The sequence below is a fragment of the Microcaecilia unicolor genome, chromosome 1 (genome assembly GCF_901765095.1).
Source record: "Microcaecilia unicolor chromosome 1, aMicUni1.1, whole genome shotgun sequence".
In the NCBI taxonomy this organism is placed as follows: Eukaryota; Metazoa; Chordata; class Amphibia; order Gymnophiona; family Siphonopidae; genus Microcaecilia; species Microcaecilia unicolor.
The window spans coordinates 282,668,710-282,693,594 of record NC_044031.1 but is presented as its reverse complement, the minus strand read 5'-3'; the positions used below and the strand labels follow the sequence as shown (position 1 = coordinate 282,693,594).

The following is a 24,885-nucleotide window of genomic DNA, read 5'->3' as shown; positions in this document are numbered from 1 at the left end:
ACTCCCATTCTGAGACTACTGTAAAAATCTGACAAATCAGGGCCTTAATTGTATCATATGCACAGGCTCCTGGATACTATATATGGTACCCAGATTTTGGCACCCTGCCGAGATAAGTGCAAATCTTAACTGGCTAACGAGCCATTAACAAACAATAACTGGGCGCTAACAACCAACTATTGATGTTAATTGGCACCAATTGGGATTTGCGTGCACATCTGGCTGTGCGAGATTCTAACACCAGGCTCCCAAATCCCATAGGATGCAACTCAAAATGAGGTGTGGCCATAGGAAGAGCATATAAGCTATGCGTGTTGTTACTGAATAATGGGTCAGCGCACCCAACTTGGGCGCCAGCATTTACACCAGGCATAAATCTGGTGCCCAAAAGGTAGGGAGTGGGAATCAGAGCCAAACACGATTCTATAAAAGGTGTGTGCTTAGCACCCATCTTTTGCAAGACCATTTATAGAATCCAGCCCAGGATGTCTTCACTGATTTACCAAGACAGCACCACTTGTGATGAGCTCAAGGAGTTATTGTTAACAAAGGTGTCCTTTTACTAAGGCGTGGTGAAAATGGCCTGCGGTAGTGTAGATGCATGTTTTCAGCGCAAGCAGAATCATTTTTCAATGCACCTGGAAAAAAATGCCTTTTTAACATTTTTGCCGAAAATTGATGTGCAGCAAAATTAAAATTGCCACATGTCCATTTTGGGTCTGAGACCTTCCCGCCAGCCATTGACCTAGCAGTAAAGTCTCACGTGGTAACTGGGCGGTAACAACCAAAGCGTGCCAAATCCCACTTGGAGCGCGTAGCTGACGCACACTAGAAAATAAAAAATATTTTTCAGGAGCATTTAGTGGACGCGTGCCAAAAATGAAATGACCGCAAGGGCCATGCGGTAGCTCCATTTTGGCACGTTAGGTGTGCGTAGACGCTTACGAAGCGTAGTAAAATGGCCCCACACACATCCATTGCTGTCAGTAGAGAGTAGTCTATTGGTTAGAGCAACAGGGACTCCAGGGTTTGAATCCTGCTTCTCCCACTGATACTCCTTGTCACCCTAGGCAAGTCACTTCACCCTCCAGGCTCAAACGTCCTCTCCTCACTACTCATCTCACACTACAAAAAAAATAACTAAATAAAAAATAAGCAGCAGCATGCAAATCCCCTCTCAAGAATATTCATTGAACGGCCTTGAAATCCTACCTCTTTACCATAGCCTTTCCAAATGCAGTGATGCTTGTAAGAATTGCAGCTTTTCTCCTTTTCTGTTTTTTAACTTGCTTTTATTTGCTTTTTTTTTGTCATTCTTTCCTATTGGTTTCGTAGTTCCTTTCCAAAACTATACTATTTTTGATTATAAACCATTTTGTCTTTGAATGTCAGTATGTCAAGCCTCACTAAAGAAGCATAACTACCTGAATATCAGTAGCTTAAATTTTAAAAACTTACCAGAATTGTACCTGGAGAATGTGAGCGCCCAGGTGGTGCCACTGTCGGCCATCATGTTGGCAATTCGGACTCTTTGCCAAGTGAAAAGGGCTTCAGGCACCATGTATTCAAACAAAGTCTTGTTAAAGATGGAGTTTGTGGTTTGCAACATCACTAAACCGCTGCCCAGAAGGTAAAAATCATCCAATGACTCCAGAAAACCTATGCCAGAAAAAAAACAAGTTTTATTTTACTGTTCAGGAATTTTTACATGGTACTGTGCATTCTAAACAAAGGTACGAATGTCCCTGTATTCCAGGACCAAGACCTACAGAGAAAACAAAATCCTTCTCTCCCTTCCCTATGTCTGAAAATGTACTGCAATGTTAGCTCTTTACATTTTAAAACTATTCTATTATCTTTCTGGTGATTGGCTAGGTGGCATGAATCACATTATTTGTGGTTCCTTGACAACCAACACAAAGTGTACCTTCAGAAGTGTTTTTATTCTAAGCAGCTCGATTTAGAACTATACGATGGCATAATAATCAAAAGGAAACATCCTCCTGTCCCGAACATCCTAAACCATCCAAAAACAGACGTCTATTCCATCTGCTCTTAGAACCGTCAATGAAAGGAATTAAATCACCAAAACCACCCCTCGCCTTGTTCTACAACTGATTGCCAAAATGTAGATGCCATTGTGCACTTACATGTATAGAATACTAACATTTATGTGGATAAGTGAACACTTATGCACACAAACAGCAGCCACATGGCTCAATGCTATTCTAGAATGTAGGCACACAACTTGCTTTACGCTAACTGCAACACGAAATACAACTGGGCGGACTCCCAGTTACATGCAGAACTTCTAGAATACTGTAAGTTCTGCATGGAGCTTGCCACACTTAGGTATGCCCATTTACACCTGCCACCACATTTTGGCGAGTGCACCAAATTGTAGTGCGCAGATGTCAACACAATAGTAGTCTAACACATCATCTTGCAGCTTCAGGGCACCTACATTGTGGTTCCCAGTTATAGATTTCACACACACACCCCAGCCAAAAGTAATTCATGCCATGAAACCTAGAATCAACCTAATTGCATTATTTAAATGCCATCCTTTATGTATCGGAATCCTACTTATCCAGTCTTCTCCTGGACCCTTCCAAACCTTTCTTCATAAAAGTCATACCTTGACTGCCCTTTTTAATTCTCTCTCAAAAAAAAAAAAAGAAAAATTGAGAACCCACTCTAAAGAAGTCTGCACAAAACTCTCTCAAAAAAATAGGCACAAATCATTGGTATATACGCAACCCAATAAATATTAATAGTGAATGAAGGAGCCCTCAGTTATGTACCGTGGCAACTAGCCCTCAGGAAACAGAGCCATGTTAATGCAAATCACCTCAAACACAGGCGCATATTAATTATCATCTCATCAACATCAACAGGCTTCTATATACGAATTGTGCTCTGCGCTTAATCAATAAATCAAATTCCAAGACAAACAATATGGTCTCTGTATTGATTAGACATTGATAAATACTTTTAAAATAACATGTCTGACAAGATAGCACATATAATAATAAACATCCATATAGTTGCATAATAGTTCAAAATTCAAAGAACTTATCTAAATAGATGACACTCACTATCTTGACAACAGCAGGGTCCAACAGAGTCCCACTTCAGAACAGCAAATCTGCATGGAACATCATAATATAATTTACTTGTGACTTGCTTGCTCAATACATTTTTTTCACTGATATCACTGTACTCACTAATTTTTTCCACAGGAAGCACCTTTGCCATTTTTGCTGCAGTGCACTTTCTCCATGCTGACTGAATTACCAATGGATTGGGGTTCCCAATGAAGGATTTACTGTTCCAAAACACGGCACTGTTGGACCCTGGCTGTTGTCAAGATAGCGAGCGTCATCTGTTTAGATAAGTTGTATGAATTTTGAACTATTTTGCAACCATATGGAGATTATGGAGCTCATTTTCAAAAACAAGAAAAATGTCCAAAAACTGGCACAAAGCGGCATTTGGATGTGTTTTTTTCCCCAAAATGTCCAAATTGCTATTTTCAAAACTCAGTTTAAGATATTTTTCTATGCAGTTCATCTGAAGTGCGCCCAAATCACAAAGGTGTGTGTTGGGAGCGTGCTGAGGGCAGGACTTTGGCATTCCTAAGACTTGGACTTTTTAATGCCATAATGGAACAAAGCAAAAATGTCCAGGGCTAAAAGTTGGATGTTTTGGGTTAGACCTGTTTTAATAATGACTAAGTGAAAGAGGGATGGGACTTGATATACTACCTTTCTATGGTTACAATCAAAGTGATTTACATATTGTATTGCAGGTACTTATTTTGTACCTGGAGCAATGGAAAGTTAAGTGACTTGCCCAGAGTCACAAGGACCTGCAGTGGGAATCAAACTCAGCACACCAGGATCAAAGCTTGCTGCACTAACCACCAGGCTACTCCTCCACTTTACTAAGTCACAAAAAGATGCCCCAAATGACCACAGGAGGGATTAAGGCTTGACACCCCCCTTACTCCCCCAGTGATCAATTACCCCCCTCCCACCCCCCCAAAGATATAAAAGAAACAGTACATACCAGGATCTATGACAGCTTCACATGTTATGGTCAGTCCTATTAGAACAGCAAGCAGGTCCCTGGAGTAGCCTAGTGGTAGGTGATGTGCACTGTAGAGAAGGGGACCCAGACCCACAACCCACTGTTACACTTTTGGTGGAAAGTGAGCCCTCCAAAAACCTACTGTACCTACATATAGGTGACACTTGCAGGCATAAGGGCTATTGTAGTGGTGTACAGTTGTGTAGAGTAGGTTTTTGGTGCATTTTGGAGGGCTCACTATACAATATAAGGGAGCAACAGTGAAATGTGTACCTGGGAGCTTTTAGGTAAAGACCACTGCAGTGCCCTCTAAGGTGCCCACCTGCTCTGCTGGGATGTCTGTGTAGCCAGTCTACTAAAAATGATGGTTCCTCCTATATCCCAATGGCCTTATTTTGTGTGTTTTTCACTTGGATGATTTTTTTTTTTTTTGGTTGGGGGGGGGGGGGGGGGTTCAAAAATGGTCCAAAAGGATAGACACACTGAGCACATCATCATCTAGCAAATGGCCATTTTTTGAAAAAAAAAATACACATTTTTAAGGTCCAAAAATGGCCATGTTCGCTACTGGATTTTAGGATGTTTTCTGCAAAACGTCCAAAGTTGGATTTAGACGTCATATTGAAAATGCCCCTCCACATGTGCTGTCAGGCAATTTAGTTTGAAACCATCTAGCAATCTCTAATCATTACACAGACTATAATATTTATGTATCAAAATTTGATTTATTGATTAGGAATAGAGCACAATTCACATGTAGAAGCCCACTGATGTTGGCAAGAGATAAGCATTAATGTGATTCCATGTTTGAAGAGATTGCATTAACAGGGCTCTATTTCCTGAGAGCTGGCTGCCACGGTATACAACTAAGGGCTTCTTAACATAGTAGATGACAGCAGATAAAGACCTGTATGATCCATCTACTCTGCCCAAAAAGCTAAACTCATAGCATAAGGTATGTTGCGATACTACATATGCATAATCTTGATTTGTCCTTGCCATTATCAAGGCACAGAGCATAGAAGTCTGCCCGGCACTGGCCCTGTTCTCAAACTACTGAAGCTGTCATCGAAGCTCCACTTCAGCCCATCCAATCTGTCCAGCCATGATCAGGGCACAGACCGTAGAAGTCTGCCCAGCACTGGCCATGTTTCTCAATTACTGGAGTTGCCATCTACGCACTAAAGAGTACTAGCTCTACCCGGCCAAGCGTTGCTGTGGCTCAGTCTGGTTAAATGGAAAAGAAAGAAAAGAGGAAGCACACATTTCTAATATGTTTAATTTCACAATGCTTGTGGGTATACAATATTTTTTGTTGTTCCATTGTGTGTGCAGAGATAGAGATTGTCTGGTTTGCCGACTGTAGAACATGCAACATATAATTGTCCATGTGAGAAGCAATCCGTATGTAGATGTAAACGGGTGAATTCTAAAGATTGGTCCTGAGCTTTGTTGATGGTGATTGCAAACGCCAATTGAATTGGGAATTGCAATCTGTTAAATTGAAATGGCATATCTGTTGGAATCATAGGAATGCGAGGAATGAGGACATCTTGACCTTTGAAAGGTCCTGTCAAGATTGTTGCTTGTACGACATTGCTCATTAATTTTTTTTACTGCAAGCCGCGTGCGATTGCAAAGCTTTGGCTGGTTGATATTTCGCAACATGATAATTGGCACGCTGATTTTCAATTGCAGTACGTGCGGTGGCATCCCTGGCAGATCGAGTGAATTGAAAAATTCTGTTGGATAATTAACTGCTTCATCTGCTTCCAGAACAGTGTCGACGAACTTGTATGTGAGTGGCTCGCTTTGAATGTTACACTGAATAATATTGTTCAGTTCGTAGATGTCTTTGTTCTTGGCCACAAGAATAGCTCGTTCACTCAGCGAATCGTGATTCTTATAATTGGTTTGAATATTGGGAAATACTTTTTCAACCAATTGTTCTTTTGAGGTCACTAAATTGCAGAAGTTATGAGGCAATGAAATTTGTCCTGAGGTCAGATCAACTGGCACCTTTCCGTTCCCAATTTTCAGCAAGTGATGTGAGAATATCTGAGCTGATTGATCGTTTTGCAGCTGGACACGCATATTTGTAGTTAAGTTTAACGTCTTTACGTGTTGCCACAGAGTATTTTAGGCAAGCATTTATTTCGTCCGCTAGTGTTTCCAAATGGTCTGATGTTTCCATGCAAATCTTGCAATGATTGATCAAGAGCCTTGAGTGATTTTTTTCGCTGTGCTGTTTCCTCAGCACGTATTCGAGCCATTCTTTGTGTGTTTCGCTCGTTCACTGATGCCTGTTCTTCCTCAGTTTGATTTGCAATTGTAGGTATATAAAAACACGCGCGTATTCGAATGCAATATTGTGTCGAAATTTGAAAGCAATCGATGAAGAACTTTCGAAGATTTAAGCCACTCTCAGCCTGTTGTGTTGATTCTGTTGAGAACGAAGCAGATCTGAAGCTGCAGAACACGATCGCCGTGCTCGCAACCATGCATCGTCAAGTCTGGCTGCACGTCGCTCTGCTGCTTCCTTGGCACGTATTTGAGCAATTCTTTGTCTGTTTCGCTCATTCGCTGATGGCCGTTCTTCCTCAGTTTGATTTGCAATTACTCGTCGCACTGCTTCTGCTCGGCGAGTACGACAGCTGACACATCTATATAATAGTAGGTATATAAAAACATGCGCGTAATTTCAAAGCAATCGGTGAAGAACTTTCGGAGATTTAAGCCACTCTCAGCCTGTCGCGTTGATTCTGTTGAGAACGAAGCAGATCTGAAGCTGCAGAACGCGATCGCAGTGCTCGCAACCGTGCATCGTCAAGTCTGGCTGCACGTCGCTCTGCTGCTTCCTCGGCACGTATTTGAGCAATTCTTTGTCTGTTTTGCTCGTTCGCTGATGACCGTTCTTCCTCAGTTTGATTTGCAATTACTCGTCGCACTGCTTCTGCTCCGCGAGTACGACAGCTGTGACATCTATATACAGTGGTGGAAATAAGTATTTGATCCCTTGCTGATTTTGTAAGTTTGCCCACTGACAAAGACATGAGCAGCCCATAATTGAAGGGTAGGTTATTGGTAACAGTGAGAGATAGCACATCACAAATTAAATCCGGAAAATCACATTGTGGAAAGTATATGAATTTATTTGCATTCTGCAGAGGGAAATAAGTATTTGATCCCCCACCAACCAGTAAGAGATCTGGCCCCTACAGACCAGGTAGATGCTCCAAATCAACTCGTTACCTGCATGACAGACAGCTGTCGGCAATGGTCACCTGTATGAAAGACACCTGTCCACAGACTCAGTGAATCAGTCAGACTCTAACCTCTACAAAATGGCCAAGAGCAAGGAGCTGTCTAAGGATGTCAGGGACAAGATCATACACCTGCACAAGGCTGGAATGGGCTACAAAACCATCAGTAAGACGCTGGGCGAGAAGGAGACAACTGTTGGTGTATAGTAAGAAAATGGAAGAAGTACAAAATGACTGTCAATCGACAAAGATCTGGGGCTCCACGCAAAATCTCACCTCGTGGGGTATCCTTGATCATGAGGAAGGTTAGAAATCAGCCTACAACTACAAGGGGGGAACTTGTCAATGATCTCAAGGCAGCTGGGACCACTGTCACCACGAAAACCATTGGTAACACATTACGACATAACGGATTGCAATCCTGCAGTGCCCGCAAGGTCCCCCTGCTCCGGAAGGCACATGTGACGGCCCGTCTGAAGTTTGCCAGTGAACACCTGGATGATGCCGAGAGTGATTGGGAGAAGGTGCTGTGGTCAGATGAGACAAAAATTGAGCTCTTTGGCATGAACTCAACTCGCCGTGTTTGGAGGAAGAGAAATGCTGCCTATGACCCAAAGAACACCGTCCCCACTGTCAAGCATGGAGGTGGAAATGTTATGTTTTGGGGGTGTTTCTCTGCTAAGGGCACAGGACTACTTCACCGCATCAATGGGAGAATGGATGGGGCCATGTACCGTACAATTCTGAGTGACAACCTCCTTCCCTCCGCCAGGGCCTTAAAAATGGGTCGTGGCTGGGTCTTCCAGCACGACAATGACCCAAAACATACAGCCAAGGCAACAAAGGAGTGGCTCAGGAAGAAGCACATTAGGGTCATGGAGTGGCCTAGCCAGTCACCAGACCTTAATCCCATTGAAAACTTATGGAGGGAGCTGAAGCTGCGAGTTGCCAAGCGACAGCCCAGAACTCTTAATGATTTAGAGATGATCTGCAAAGAGGAGTGGACCAAAATTCCTCCTGACATGTGTGCAAACCTCATCATCAACTACAGAAGACGTCTGACCGCTGTGCTTGCCAACAAGGGTTTTGCCACCAAGTATTAGGTCTTGTTTGCCAGAGGGATTAAATACTTATTTCCCTCTGCAGAATGCAAATAAATTCATATACTTTCCACAATGTGATTTTCCGGATTTAATTTGTGATGTGCTATCTCTCACTGTTACCAATAACCTACCCTTCAATTATGGGCTGCTCATGTCTTTGTCAGTGGGCAAACTTACAAAATCAGCAAGGGATCAAATACTTATTTCCACCACTGTAATAGTAGGTATATAAAAACATGTGTATATTCGCATGCAACATTGTGTCCAAATTTGAAAGCAATCGGTGAAGAACTTTCAGAGATTTAAGATTTTGAACAAACGAACATTTACATTTTTATTTATATAGATGTATATACCAATAGTTCTTTAAAAAAAGAATTTCCAGTCTCTTATGATTAGTGCTTATTTTTTGAAAGACTTTAATGCAGACTTTTTAATTCTCAGTCAGGAATATGCATTCCTTTGCCAGCAACTTAAACAAGTTCACCATTTGTATCAAGGAACCTTTGCTACATTGTCAAAATTCCCTTTCAGTTGGTAAGAAACACCGATCATATTTTGGCATAACACTGATTTTCCTGCTGCAAAGGGCATTCAACTGAAAGCTTCTTTATGCAGACTTTTGCAGATCAAGCCGCTAAAGAATGGAATAAGCTTCCTTAAGAAATGAGGTTAGAAAGCAATCAATCTTTTCATACACAGCTTAAAACATAATTATTTGAAAATTTTGTTGGTCATGTATAAAGCTAAAGCATATGAAATTGTATCTGTAATATACTTTTCTTTTTTCTGAACCTACAAAATTTTGTAGTTTCTTATTGTGGAAGCCACATCAAATCCAACTGTTGGAATATTGCGATTTATAAGACACTGTATTGCATTGTATTGTACAATTCAAACAGGAAGCTGACTATGGGGTATGCACGATGGCAGAAAGCTATAATGGCTTTCAACACCTTTCAAACGCTCCACACTCTCTCCTTACCAATTCCAAGGTTTGCGGCACTTGTGTGAGCAGAGAAACTACTGGACAAGCAGTGTGGGGAGCAAAGTGTAGCACACACAACAAAAGAAAAAATAAGAACATAAGAGTAGCCATACTGGGTCAGACCAATGGTCCGTTTAGCCCAGTATCCTGTTTTCCAACCAGTGGCCAAGCCAGGTCACAAGTACCTGGCAGAAACCGAAATCGTGGCAACACTCCATACTACAAATCCCAGGGCAAGCAAGAGACATTCTTGGAGAACTCAGCACTAGAACTCTGCAACAAGTCTGTGTATACAAACACAAACACCAGGTGGGCAAGTCTAGAAGCTGGTGCCTCCAGTAAGGCACTGCATTGCCACATGCTGAGCACCAACCCCCAGATTCTATAAATGGCATCTAAAGTTCCGTAGCCGATTTGTGCACGGAACTTAATCAGATAACAAGCCGATCAGCGCCGATAATTGGACGTTAAGCCATTATCAGTACTAATTGGTACTAATTAGGATTTACATGCATAGCTAAGTGTATTCTATAAAGCAATGCACGTAAATCGGACCGTGTGGATCTCAAAAGGGGGAATGGCCATGGGAGGGGCATGGGCGGGGTGTGGACATTCCTAAAATTTACACGCAGTGTTATAGAATATGCCCAATCCACGCCTACATTAGTCGTGTGTTTTTACACCAGGTTTTAGTTGGCCACAACTAAATTTAGTCACAGGAACAGGCGCTACACATATTCTGTAAACTGTGCCTAATTTTAGGTGTGGTTTTCAGAAGAACGTTAAGCGCGGTTTCTTTCGACCCTGATATTTTTGGCACCAAATATAGAATCTAGTCCCAATTGTATAACAGCATCCGTGTGCCAAGAAGCCTTTATACAATACTAGCATAAAGGAGGAGGGAAAGGGAGGTGGGATTTGATATACCGCCTTTCTATGGTTATAATCAAAATGGTTTTACAAATTACATACAGGTACTTATTTTGCACCTGGAGCAATGGAGGGTTACCCAGAGTCACAAGGAGCTACAGTGGGAACTGAACTCAGTTCCCCTGGTTTTCAGGCCACTGCACAATCCATTAGGCTACTTAATTTAGGTGTGACCATTTCTACCAGGTCAACTGCAGGTGTAAATGCACACGCCTAAAATGTACCATGCAAAGCATGTAACTTACAGTATTCTGTAAGCTGCGCAGGTATATTGGAGACACGCTCAGGACCCTCCCGTGCTCTGCTCACATATATGCCTCCTTGTAGCAACACTTTCCTACAGAATAGTGCGTAGTGCAAATACTACTACTGCTACTACTACTTAACATTTCTAAAGCGCTACTAGGGTTACGCAGCACTGTACAATTTAACATGGAAGGACAGTCCCTGCTCGAAGAGCTTACAATCTAAAAAATACACTCACAAATGCCAATCTTCTGTGCACGTATGCATGCAAGGTACAAGTAACTGCATGCACTCAGTTATACAGCTGCCCTTTACGTGTGGCATTGAGTGATATGTCACTTTGTTACACAGATACCTCTTGTCTGTCATTGTAGCCACTCTTTTAATTCTGAGTTATGTCTAGTTCTCTTCCTTTCAAGAAATGATGAGTACAAAATACACACAGACCTAAAAATACTATATGAAACCCAATTCAATCTAATTCTTTAACTACTGAAGCATAATTTTACAAAATCTATATACCTAGCTTAGAAACTTGATTGAGTGGTAACAACACACACACACATCACACTTCTCTATTAACTTCTAAACCATCCATAGTTCTTTCAGTTACCCCCAGAGGGTGTTTTAATTATTTAAGTTCTCTGGTAATGTACCAGGATAGCTGCTAAAGGACATCTTTCCGGTGCTGGTGTTTGCATCGCTGATATTGAAGTCCCAATGTTTGTAAATCCTCAGGGTGGATGCGTACGTGTACCAGCTGGAATGAGCAAAAAGGACATTTTCAAATCCAGGTAGAACCTGGAAACAAGCCAGAAACTTTGATTAAAAGCAAGCTATCTGGATAATGAATACACAGCACATCATTACAGATCGGGTCAGAGGGCAGGCAGCCACTGAAATAGTCAGTGGTCTGTCATAAAGAATATGGAGACAGACAAAATATCTTAATATGTATACTTTGATAAAAAGGTGAGAGAGGGGAGACATGATAGAGACACAGAAGTACCTCCAAGGCACAAATGCACAGGAGGCAAGTCAAAACTCTTTCAACTGAAAGGAAGTTCTGGAAAAGGACTTGAAGGAAGGCCAAAAAGTCCTGAAACAACCCTCTATACCATATTCTCAACTCAGTCCTCCAGCAGACACACCCAGGCAGTCAGGTTTTCAGTATATGCACAATAAATATGCACTAACTCCATAACATACAAATCTATTTCATGCATATTATACGTATCCTGTTAACCTAAAGGGTCATGGATTTGATATACCGCCTTTCTGCAGGTAAAACTAAAGCAGTTTACATATATTATATGCAGGTACTTTCTCTGGCCCTACTGGGTAGATGACTTGCTCAGGGTCACAAGGAGCTACGATGGGAATCAAAGCCAGTTCCCAGGTTTTCAACCCACTGAACTAGGCTACTCCTCCTCTGAGTGGCTGTGTGTGTCTGAAGGACTGGTTAGAGAACCCCTGCTCTCTAAGGAATTGGTATCAGCAGAGAAAATACATTTATTTCCTTTTCAGGTCATTTTCAGATTTTTTTTCCATGATCTTGAGAAATTTTTTTTCAGTTTCTTTCAAGCTTTTTTTGTTAATAGACATTTTTTTTTTTATGTGCATTAATCTTCTTCATGCATGTTAGTTCTTAGGTTACTGTACGTTAGATCAACTGTGCAAACATTAAATTTAAGGCATGTTAACAAACCAAATGCACATCCAGAGTCCTACTGGTACAAAATCAGCTGTATGTCCCAATTCAGGCAGGTAGGCAGATAGCCAACATGCTAGATTTGGAGGTCCAGCTCATCTGTATCCAGAGAAAGGAAGTTTCCATTTACTTTTACTGCTTAACCTTTATTGTGTGTTTCCTGCTGTTACCAGTTAAACTGTCTGCTGGTGTGCCTGGGTTGGCAAAACTGCAGGATGGCTCAAATTCCCTAAGATGGCTACAACATGGATCAGACCATCAGCTTTACTGCTAACCATTAAGAACGAAAAGAGCAATTCTATAACAGGGTGTCTGCATGTACACACCTCTCATGCACGTAAAAATACAGAATACTATTCTAGATGTTGAAAAGCTGACTTTTCAATAAGTTTTACAATTGATGATTGGTGTTTTTAGATTATTTTTTGTACTTTGTTAATTTTGTTTTTATATTATTACTCTGATTGTATTTTATGTTGTTGTTTGATCTTTTTTCTTGATTTTATTTGCTAAGTTGTTGGGGTTTTTTTTCATTGTAAACCTCTCAGAGCTTTTAGTTGAAACAGCATAGAAAAATAAATATTATTAATACTAGCACTTTTGGAGGTAAGTGTACCCTTATACGTGTGTGTGCTAGTGTTATGCTGCATAAATGCAAGGGGGCATACACATGGGCAGGCAATTTGGGGGGGGGGACTTATTCATGGAACTTACAAAATGCTATAAGTCATATGTGCCCTTGATGCATTTTTGTGACTGCAGCTACATCAGCTCTATGGCTGCAGCCACAAAAAAAGGCCTCAAATACAAATCAACCTATGCATCCAGCTTCTCCTGTATAAGCACACAACTATGGAATGCATTACCAAGCGCCGTGAAAACAACATATGACCACCTAAACTTCCGGAAATTACTGTAAACTAACCTGTTCAAAAAGGCATACCCTAACGAGACAACTTAAATGCCTCAACCCAGCAACACAACGAAACCAAAGCTCGTACTGGACATAACTCTTCCTCCTTGCGATCCCCAAGTGTGTCTGTCACACATAAACTTTATTCTACGAAAACATAACTCTGTATTTGTTCATACCAGTATTGGCGATCGCCTTTACGGTACTATATAAGCCACATTGAACCTGCAAATAGGTGGGAAAATGTGGGATACAAATGTAACTAATAAATAAATAACATTAGGCGCATTGATACTGGGTTATGCTAGTATTCTATAAGACAATGTATGCTTTTATGGAACAAGCTCTCACTACACGGCATTAAGGCATGTATAAAAAGAGTGCCCATTTATAGAACTGCCACCCAAATGTCTTGAACACATTCTAAGTGAGGCATGCAAGTTCACTTCCTTGCCTCAAGCTTCTCTTCACTGGGATGGCCTTGAAGGACTACTGCTCAAAACAGCATTCACAGAGCCACAGCTATTGAAGGTAGTGTGATGCCTGCATACCATATGGGATACCGTAATTTTCTTATTTTAAACATTGACGACATGCAAATGTATCAACCTATAAAGAATTCAGGGGTCAATATTCAGAAGCACTTATCCCAGTTGGAATGGTCCTACCCAGATAAGTGCTGCTCACTGGGGCCAGCCACTGATTTTCAGCAGCATTATCCATGCAATGCTGTTGGAAATCTTCACTGACCACCCTAGTACTATCCCGGACAGAGCTGGGGCCACGGGCATAGGCAGATCTCAAAGTGGGGAGGCCAGAGCCCGAAGTCGGGGGCACATTTTGGCCCACAACCCCTCCCCTGCCACAATGCCACATACGTTGGCTAGGCTGAAGTGTTTCTCCATGTTGCGCATGCTCGATTTTAATGCACGCGACGAGAGGGAAGCAGGGCAAGCAATGTAAGGAGAGCAATGCTGAAGAAACACTTCAGCTGGCGGGGGTTGGGGAACCCCACCAGCCAAACCAGGGGCCCTGGATCCATTTTGGGTGGGCCCCAGGCCCACGTGGCCCTCCATAGCTACATCACTGGCTGAGGCAAAGACAAAGCATGAGGGAGTCTATAGAAAATTACCGTTCCCCCTTAACAACACTCCCTCACAGTCACAGAGCCACCTTAGAAGGTGGGCCACAGTACGAAGAACAGATGACTCACCAGAAAGTGTGTGGTCAAGACAGGATAAAAATCTCAGCACAGCTCAGTGACAGAGGCCCAAGGAGAGAAGAGAAGCCCTTCACCCTATGTCTCTGCTACTGAAGTATAAGCTGTGGAAGCTCTAGTCAGGTAGGTCAAGTGTATCTTGGAACCCTGCTGAAATGGTAACTTTTGAACTGAGGCTAAGCCTTGCCAGTTGTGCTGTATTTTTGAAAGACAGAACGGTAACTCTGAGACTTTAGGCCAGAAGTAAGCTGTTAGTACTGCCTTGTGAGAGACATATTAGAGAACTACTTTTGGTGTATTTTCTCCTGACCTGTGAGGGGAACTAGTCACTCAATTTTCAGTTCTTAAATAAATTGGTTTATTTCACTTTTAAACCTCTCTGTGACTGTGTTTTTCAAGGCTCCAGGCCCACCCTCGCTCATACTACTACAAGTTACCTGTGCACTAATGATATTCAATATCAATACCTCGATAACTATCCAGATACGTCAAGACAGCAAAACAGTTGTCCTAACTTATCTGGATGGTTAACTGGGTGCCAGCGCCGAATGTCGGAGATACCCAGATAACATCTGGCGGCCACCCTATAGCCAGTATTCAGCACTGGTGTCCGGATACAGCCTGGCACTGAATATCTGAGCATAAATGAAAATACTAAAGTCAGCATTTGAAGTAAACACAGATTATAGTGTTTAAATATTGGGGGATCAGTTTTCCATATGACCAAAATGTGCACTACAACTCTGAAATACAGAAAAGTGCTGGCAGAAATATACAATTACATTGGAAGATGTGAAAGATTTTTTTGTTTTGCACTTACCTTGATAAGGGCAGAGCAATGATCCACATCCCATCTGTAGTCCCCAGGTGCTGTTCTGTTAATGAACATCCAGTTAGTTTTTACAGAGGGAAACAGCACAGGGATAAGGTCCAAGAGATCTCCAACTCCATTCAGGAACAGGATGTTAATAATAGACAGTGGCTAGGTACACAGGAGGGGGGGGGGGGGGAGAAACACTTTTCAGTAATACATCTGCATTGGAGGGGTTTGCCTTCCTCTGGGTTCACTTGTTTCATATCATATTTTACTATTGCATACCTTGTATTTCAATATTTTTACTACCGTACTTATCTATTGCTCAAGTTTTATTCTTATTGTACACCACCTTGAGTGAATTCCTTCAAAAATGCGGTAAATAAATGCTAATAAATAAATAGTGTTGCCAGCCAAATTTCAAATGGAATGCATATGCCAAATACATGAAAATGGTGGTCCTGTGAAAGTTCAGAGTTCCTTCACCATGAAGGAAGTCACTGTCCTTTGATGTACTGCATCATTACAGTAATTCTGGAAATTGGTAGAGCTACCCTGGTGAAGTGGTCTGAGAATCAGGGAAACTGGTTTCAATTCCCACTGCAGCTCCTTGTGACTCTGGCCAAGTCACTTACCCTCCATTGACCCAGATACAAAACCTGTATATAATATGTAAACTGCTTTGACTGTAACCACAGAAAAGCAGTATATCAAATCTTGTCCCACCTCCCTTTCCAATAGTTACATTGCAAACCACTGTACAAGCAATAAGGTTTCTAGTTCTAACCTTGATCTTTACTTTCAGAAAATGCAAGGCCACACTTCTCCTTTTTTCTACAGTGGTATGCAGTAATGTTGACTTGATACTGTATTCCTCATCACCTCATTATTCCTTTTTAATTTCCCAACACAGTGGAAGTTGGAAAGAAAAATGCACAAATCATTGAGAATGCCTGTGTCTGGGAGTAAAATAAGTCTCTAAAAATTTAATGGAATGGGTATCACATTTGGCATGGTGGAAAATAAACAGTGAAGAGACAGAATTCAAAAATGGGCCAGACTGGACTAGACATTCCAAAGAAATTTATTATTTGTACCCCACAGTTTCCCAACAGTGTCAGGCTCAATGTGGCTTACAGCGCACCACAGAGGCAGATGCCAATGCAGTGAAATGAAGCTAATACAGCAGAAAACCTACACAAGAGATAATGGGGAGGAAGAGGAAGGGACAGAAGGAATAGGGAAACCAGGAGAGAGGAGGGAAGAGGAATGTGTCCAAAATTGTCTCTAGATTGATGCGCATCCAACAGTGGAGACACATGCAGAGACCGTGGGATAAGCGTTTCCAAATAACATGGTCTTTAGTGATTTCCTGAAGGCTAGGTGGTTGGTGATGGTTTTTATGGTTTTCGGCAAAGAGTTCCAAAGCTGAGTGCTGATGAAGGAGAAGGATGTAGCATACGTGAATTTGTACTTTATGCCGTTGCAGTTTGGATAATGAAGGTTTAGATATGAACCTCTTTTTGAGGATATGGCCGGGCATCCAGGCAGGTTTTGCCAGCCTTCCCATTTGTCTGGAAGTGTGTGTTCAACTCATTGATAGTTGGATTACTAATAATCGTTTGAAATTAAACCGTGAAAAAACTAAATTTTTATGGCTTGGACCTGAAAACTTAAGTTTTCCTCAAAATTTTTATATAAGTTTGGACTCTTTTTCTTTGAACAACCTACACGAATTTTGGGATTCGTAGTAGATAGCCTATTGACCTTTCCCACTTATGTCAAATTAATAGTACAAAAATCATTCTAAACTATGAGAAAGTTAAGAACTATTCGCAAATATTTTGGCTTGGATGAATTTTGGCTGTTGGTTCAAGCACTAACATTGAGTAAACTACTATTGTTATATTGTGTTTGTCTGCTATTCAAAGAAGTTAGTAAAGTTTTACCAAAGAAGTTAGTAAAAAGAGTGCAATTATTGCAGAATACTGTTGCACGTTTGATATTTATGGTCTCCAGATTTGGATCAGTTACTACTCTCTTAAGGTTATCAATAGAAATCAAACAAAATAAAACATGAAAAAGAAAATAAGATGATACCTTTTTTATTGGCCATAACTTAACATTTCTTCATTAGCTTTCGAAGGTTGCCCTTCTTCGTCAGATCGGACTGACGAAGAAGGGCAACTTTCGAAAGCTAATCAAGAAATGCATTAAGTTTAAACCCCGCAAAGCTAACTGCTTTTACCACATTCTCTGGCAACAAATTCCAGAGTTTAATTACACATTGAGTGAAGAAGTATTTTCTCAGCTTCGTTTTAAATTTACTACTACTTTGTAGCTTCATTGCATGCCCCCTAGTCCTAGTATTTTTAGAAAGAGTAAACAAGTGATTCACATCTACCTGTTCCACTCCACTCATTTTATATACCTCTATCATATCTCCCCTCAGCCGTCTTTTCTCCAAGCTGAAAAGACCTAGCCGTTTCAAACTATCCTCATAGGGAAGTTGTCCCATCCACTTTATCATTTTCATCACCCTTCTCTGTACCTTTTCTAATTCCACTATATCTTTTTTGAGATGTGGTGACCAGAACTGCACATAGTATTCAAGGTACAGTCGCACCATGGAGCGATACAAAGGCATTATAACATCCTCATTTTAGTTTTTCATTCCTTTCCTAATAATACCTAATATTCTATTTGTTTTCTTAGTTGCCACACTGAGCAGAGGGTTTCAAAGTATCGTCAACGATGACTCCTAAATTCTTTTCCTAGTTGGTGACTCCAAATGCGGAACCTTGCATCACATAGCAATAATTCGGGTTCCTCTTTCCCACTTTGCACTTGCTCAAATTAATCATCATCTGCCATGTGGATGTTCAGTCTCTCAGTATCGTAAGGTCATCTTGCAATTTTTCTCAATCCTCTTGTGATTTAACAACTTTGAATAATTTTGTATCATCGGCAAATTTAATTATCTCACTAGCTACTCCTATCTCTAGATCATTCATAAATATGTTAAAAAGCAATGGTCCCAGCACAGACCCCTGCAGAAGCCCATTCTCCATTGAGAATACTGACCATTTAACCCTACTCTGTTTTCTATCTCTTAACCAGTTTTTAATCCACACTACCTCCTATCCCATGACTTTCCAATTTCCTCTGGAGTCTTTCATGAGGTACCCTGTCAAATGCCTTTTGAAAATCTAGATATACAGTGTCAACCAGCTCATCTTTATCCACGTTTGTTCACCCCTTCAAAGAAATGTAGCAGATTTGTGAGGCAAGATTTCACTTCACTAAATCCATGTTGGCTTTGTCTCAATAATCCATGCTTATGTATATGCTATGTAATTTTGTTCTTTATAATAGTCTGTACCATTTTGTCCAGCACCGACATCAGGCTCACCAGTCTGTAATTTCCAGGATCACCTCTGGAACCCTTTTTAAAAATCGGTGTTACGTTGGCCACCCTCCAATCTTCCGGTACCATGCTTTTATTTTATGATTTAACGTTTTTTATTGATGACACTTCAAATGGAATACAGCCAATAAAACAGGTTCTTGGGAGTCTAAGTGAAACAAGACTCGTTACATGCATGATAGTATATTTTGTCATCAAACTTTTAACAGTTTTAACCCTACCCCCCCCCCCTCTATTAAGACATCAGTCTGCACCTAAGTGATGCACTTAGGGAGTAGAAACCCAAGAGAGACTTATGTGTTAGGCGGAGAGAGTCTGATAGGTACTGAGGGGGAGAGGGATCTTGGGGTGATAGTATCCGAGGATCTGAAGGCGACGAAACAGTGTGACAAGGCGGTGGCTGTAGCGAGAAGGTTGCTAGGCTGTATAGAGAGAAGTGTGATCAGCAGAAGAAAGGAAGTGTTGATACCCCTGTACAAGTCGTTGGTGAGGCCCCACCTGGAGTATTGTGTTCAGTTTTGGATGCCGTACCTTGCGAAGGATGTTAAAAAAATGGAAGCGGTGCAAAGAAAAGCTACGAGAATGGTACGGGATTTGCGTTCCAAGACGTATGAAGAGAGACTTGCTGACCTGAACATGTATACCCTGGAGGAAAGAAGGAACAGGGGTGATATAATACAGACGTTCAAATATTTGAAAGGTATTAATCCGCAAACAAATCTTTTCCGGAGATGGGAAGGCGGTAGAACGAGAGGACATGAAATGAGGATGAAGGGGGGCAGCCTCAGGAAAGATGTCAGGAAGTATTTTTTCACAGAGAGGGTGGTGGATGCTTGGAATGCCCTCCCGCGGGAGGTGGTGGAGATGAAAACGGTAACGGAATTCAAACATGCGTGGGATATGCATAAAGGAATCCTGTGCAGAAGGAATGGATCCTCAGAAGCTTAGCCGAAATTGGGTGGCGGAGCAGGTGGAGGGAAGAGGGGTTGGTGGTTGGGAAGCGAGGATAGTGGAGGGCAGATTTATACGGTCTGTGCCAGAGCCGGTGATGGGAGGCGGGACTGGTGGTTGGGAGGCGGGAAGTACTGCTGGGCAGACTTGTACGGTCTGTGCCCTGAATAAGGCAGGTACAAATCAAGGTAAGGTATACACATATGTTTGTCTTGTTGGGCAGACTGGATGGACCGTGCAGGTCTTTTTCTGCCGTCATCTACTATGTTACTATGTTACCTTTATTCAAGAAAAGGGGGAAAACAAAGTGAATACCTCATGTTACAGCTAACAAACAGCACTGCATAACAAACGGCTGTCCAGCCTGCGTTTCCAAGGATTAATTATAGATTCTCCCTCCCCCTTCCACCCTTCCCTCCCTCCCTTGTCCTTGTGTACACATTTAGGGCTGCTTACAGACATAAGTGGCTGAACAACACATGTCATAGTAAAGCAATAATTAGCCCCCAAACCTCGGACAACTGATCATTCACCTTGACATATCTGCCAATATTTTGATGACATAGATAGTGGCTTAACTGTGACATTTATATTGTCTTCATGTTTCCCCTAGCATACCTTCCAACTCTCCCGCCCCCTTCCTCCCCCCCTCCCCATAGATAAAATTTTTTTAAAAAATCATAAGTGATTCAATATAAAGCTACGTGCTTTGGGTGATAGCGTTTGTATGTACGGCTTCCAAATCCCCAAAAATGCTTTCCGCCTCCTTCGGGAGGACCCCATGCTTTTATTTTAAAGATAAATTAAATATTACTAACAATAGTTCTGCAAGTTCATTTTTCAATTCTATCAATACTCTGGGATGTATACCATCCACTCCTGGTGATTTGCTACTCCTCAATTTGTCAAATTGCCCTATTACATCTTCCAGGTTTATAGCGATTTGATTCAGTTTATCTGACTCGTCAGCACTGAATACCATTTCTGGCATCGGTATTTCTCTAACATCTTCCTTTGTGAAGACCAAAGCAAAGAATTAATTTAATCTCTCCGCTATGGCCTTGTCTTCCCTGAGTGCCCCCTTTTACCCCTTGGTCACATAGTGGTCCAACCAATTCTTTTGCCGGCTTCTTGCTTTTAACATACCTAAAAAAGTTTTTTTTGCCTCCAACGCAAACTTCTTTTCAAAGTCTCTCTTTGCCTTCCTTATCAGCACATTTGACTTGCCGTTCTTTATGCTTTTTATTATATTCAGTTGGATCCTTCTTCCCTGTTCTGAAGGATTTTCTTTTAGCTCTAATAGCTTCCTTCATCTCACTTTTTAACCATGCTGGATATTGTATGGTCTTCCTTCCTCCTTTTTTAATACACGGAATATATTTGGACTGGGCTTCCAGGATGGTATTTTTGAAGAGTTTCTACACTTAATATAAATTTTTGACCTTCGCAGCTGCTCCGCTAAGTTTTTTTTTTTCACCTTTTTTCTCATAGTCTTCTTTTTTGAAAGTTAAATGTGGAGTGGAGGAGTGGCCTAGTGGTTAGGGTGGTGGACTTTGATCCTCGGGAATTGAGTTCGATTCCCACTTCAGGCACAGGCAGCTCCTTGTGACTCTGGGCAAGTCACTTAACCCTCCATTGCCCCATGTAAGCCGCATTGAGCCTGCCATGAGTGGGAAAGTGCGGGGTACAAATGTAACAAAATAAATGCTAATGTATTGGATTTCTTGTGTGTACTTGCTCCAGAGCTTATATCAAATCTGATCACGTTATGATCACTGTTATCAAGAGGTCCCAGAACCATTACCTCCTGTACTAGATCATTCGCTCCAATAAGCACTAGGTCTAGAATTGTTCCTCCTCTTGTTGGCTCCTGAACCAGCTGCTCCATAAAGCAGTCCTTGATTCCATCAAAGAATTTCACCTCTCTAACATGACCTGACGTTACATTTACCCAGTCAATATCAGGGTAATTGAAATCACCCATTATTTTTTTATTTTTATTACATTTGTACCCTGCACTTTCCCACTCATGGCAGGCTCAATGCGGCTTACATATTGTATACAGGTACTTATTTGTACCTTGGGCAATGGAGGGTTAAGTGACTTGCCCAGAGTGTGCCTGTGCCTGAAGTGGGAATCAAACTCAGTTCCTCAGTTCCTCAGGACCAAAGTCCACCACCCTTGCCCAGTTTGTTAGCCTCCCTAATTTCTGATAACATTTCTACATTCGTCTGTTCATCCTGGCCAGGCGGAAGGTAGTACACTCCTATCACTATCCTTTTCCCCTTTATACATGGAATTTCAATCCATAGGGATACCAAGATGTGTTTTGTGTCCTGTAGAATTTTTAGTCTATTCGATTCAAAGCCCTCCTTAACATACAATGCTACCCCTCCACCAATTCAATCAACCTTATCACTGCAATATAATCTGTATCCTGACATGACCGTGTCCCGCTGGTTATTCTCCTTCCACCAGGTCTCAGAAATGCCTATTATATCTATTTGTTCATTTAGTACAATATATTCTAACTCTACCATTTTATTTCTTAGGCTTCTGGCATTCGCATATAGACATTTCAGATTATGTTTGTTATTCCTATTTATATCTTGCTCAACAGTGATAACATGAAATCTTGAAAATCTGTCTGCTTTTTATTTAAAGACACCTGATCTACTACGGTCTCTTTTGCAACCTCGCTATCAGGATGCCCTATCTTCCCTGGTTTGGTGATATCTTTGAAAGATACCTTATTCTGAACCATGCACTTTTGAGCGACTGTCGGCCTTCCCCCAGTTTCTAGTACTGCTCTATCTCCTTTTTAAATGCTGATGCCAGCAGCCTGGTCCCACCCTTTCGGAATAGGCTCCCCCTTCCCCAGAATGTTGCCCAGTTCCTAACAAATCTAAAACCCTCCTCCCTGTACCATCGTCTCATCCATGCATTTAGACTCCGGAGCTTTGACTGTCTCTTGGGCCCTGCGCATGGAACGGGGAGCATTTCTGACAATGATACCCTGGAGGATCTGGATTTCAGCTTTCTATCTACGAGCCTAATTTGGCTTCCAGAAGCTCCCTCCCACATTTTCCTATGTCATTGGTACCTACATGTACCAAAACAGGCGGCTCCTCCCCAGCACTATCTAAAATCCTATCTAGGTGACGTGTGAGGTCTGCCACCTTTGCACTAGGCAGGCAAGTGACCAGGCGATCCTCATGTCCATAAGCCACCCAGCTAGTTACATGCCAGTACAAGAGGACACTGCATCCCCTGGTGGTCTGGTCCTGGCTACAGGATTATTTTTAACTTCACCAGGATGATGCTCTACTTTTAGAAGGCCTCCCTCCTCCAAGGCAGCACAGGGGCCAAAATAATAAAGGAGATGTGATGTCTCCCCTATGAGAAAAGGCTAGAGAAGAGATGGCTGAGGGATGATATGATAAAGATCTATAAATTCCTGAGTAGCCTGGAATGAATCTGTTATTTACTCTTACAAAACAGTGCAAAGACTAAACAGGAACAAATATTCTCTCACTCAACCCATAGTTAAGCTCTAGAATTTGTTACTGGAGGATGTAGTAAAAGCAGTTGTGTAGCTGGGTTAATAAAAGGTTGGACATATTTCTGGAGAAGTCCACAAACCGTTCTTAGGATAGTATTAGGGGAAAGACAAAGACTATCCCTGGGGTTAAGTAGCAAGGAATCTTGCTACTTTTTTGGATCCTGTCAGGTTCCTGTGACCTGCATTCTATGTTATACTGCACTTGCAAAATGAATTTTTATATGCTAAGAAAATAAATTACATATATTTCAAATTTTCCTCAAATGTCGAGGGGTTTTTTCTCCTATGGCTTCAAAAGGATCTGAGAATTTTTTACATCCTGGCCTTATCAGTATGTTATTCAGGATATGTTTAATGGATATGCAAATGCAACATTTTTTTATTCCTTTTATTTTTGGCTTTTTTAGTTTATGATTTCTTTGTTTTCTTCATTTGTGATTTCTTTTGTCTTCCCCTTTCTACCACCTCTCTGGGTGAGTAGAGAAGAGCTCCAAGCCACAGTAGCTCCTCTCAGGTCCACTGAAGACATGTGGCTTCTCTGGCAGTGGGAGCAACTCCTTCCAGACCTGTCACAGTAGCAGGTACCAATTTATACACCCGAGTGACTTAAGGGTCCTTTTACAAAGGTGCGCTGAAAAATGGCTGGCGGTAGTGTAGGCGTGGGTTTTGGGCGCGTACAGATCCATTTTTCAGTGTACCTGCAAAAAATGCCTTTTCCAATACGTTCATTCCCACTATTCCAGGACGAGTGGGTAGTTATGTCCATCAACCAGCAGGTGGAGATAGAAAATACAGAACTGAGCATCACTACATAGTTCCCTGCTAGCAGTTCAGCTCCTCAGTATCTTCTATCTCCAGCAGGTGGATGGACAGACTTCCTCTGTCTCTGGTTCTGAGGCCTTGCTCCTGGTCCAGTTGGTCAACTGGTTCCCAGTTGAGGAGACATACCTGGTGGTGCTGGGTCCCTGTCATGCCTTCCCCCTGGGGTGTTCTGCACCTTTTCCCTGTTTTTCCTCTATGTGAGAGCCTGCTGAGCAACCAGTGAGCTCAGAAGATGAGTCGCAGGCAACACAGTGAGGTCTGGCAGGCCGGTGCTGCTGCTGTGCCCTGCTCTGAAAGGGGGGGGGGGGGTGACTGTGCCCCGGGTAGCGTGGACCCAGGGTGGTGGGTCCTTTCTGCTGTGTTTCAGGCCTTGGGACATCGATGGGAGCACTGTGTGTCGGTGCTACAAAAAAATAAATAAATAAGACCATGGAAGGAGTGGGTGAGCAGTTTAATGATTAGATCAGTGGAGTCTGGCTGAAATTTCACAACTGCTCCTTGAGGTCTTTGGCAGATACAAACAGACTGTGATTCCTCCGAAGACAGAAAACTGCCTAATCTACCTGAATGTAAAAAAAAAAAGGACATATTTTTGCTTGTTTGTGCTGTGCTCCAGTTTTAAAAAAGAAAAAAAAAAGCCATGGCAACCCCCGCTTAGTGTGTGACCTGCTGCTCGTCGTGCAGTGAACGGTGTTCCTCCTTGGGCCACTGCGTGCAGTCCGATTCCCAAGTGGAGGAGCTGATTCGGGGCTCGCAGTCACAGCAGCGCGTTTCTTTCGGCTCTGGTCCCTGGTGCAGGGCCTTGGTGCTTCGCCTCAGAAGGAGGCAGGAATGGTGGCCATTT

The 24,885-nt window shown here is 42.0% G+C and overlaps 1 protein-coding gene across 3 annotated transcripts in view; it reads right to left on the bottom strand.

Moving 5' to 3' along the window:
- The window catches only part of PLBD1 (phospholipase B domain containing 1), a 147,812-nt gene that overhangs the window by 33,265 nt on the left and 89,662 nt on the right, over positions 1-24,885 (bottom strand). For 2 of the 3 annotated variants that reach the window (XM_030207166.1, XM_030207148.1), the window contains exons 5-7: positions 15,286-15,447; positions 11,279-11,423; positions 1,459-1,659 (exon numbers count right to left, since the gene is read on the bottom strand). In XM_030207166.1, coding sequence (XP_030063026.1) covers positions 1,459-1,659; positions 11,279-11,423; positions 15,286-15,447 — 508 coding nt within the window. The remainder of the gene's footprint in view (positions 1-1,458; positions 1,660-11,278; positions 11,424-15,285; positions 15,448-24,885) is intronic. The other variant, XM_030207158.1, reaches the window with a different exon arrangement.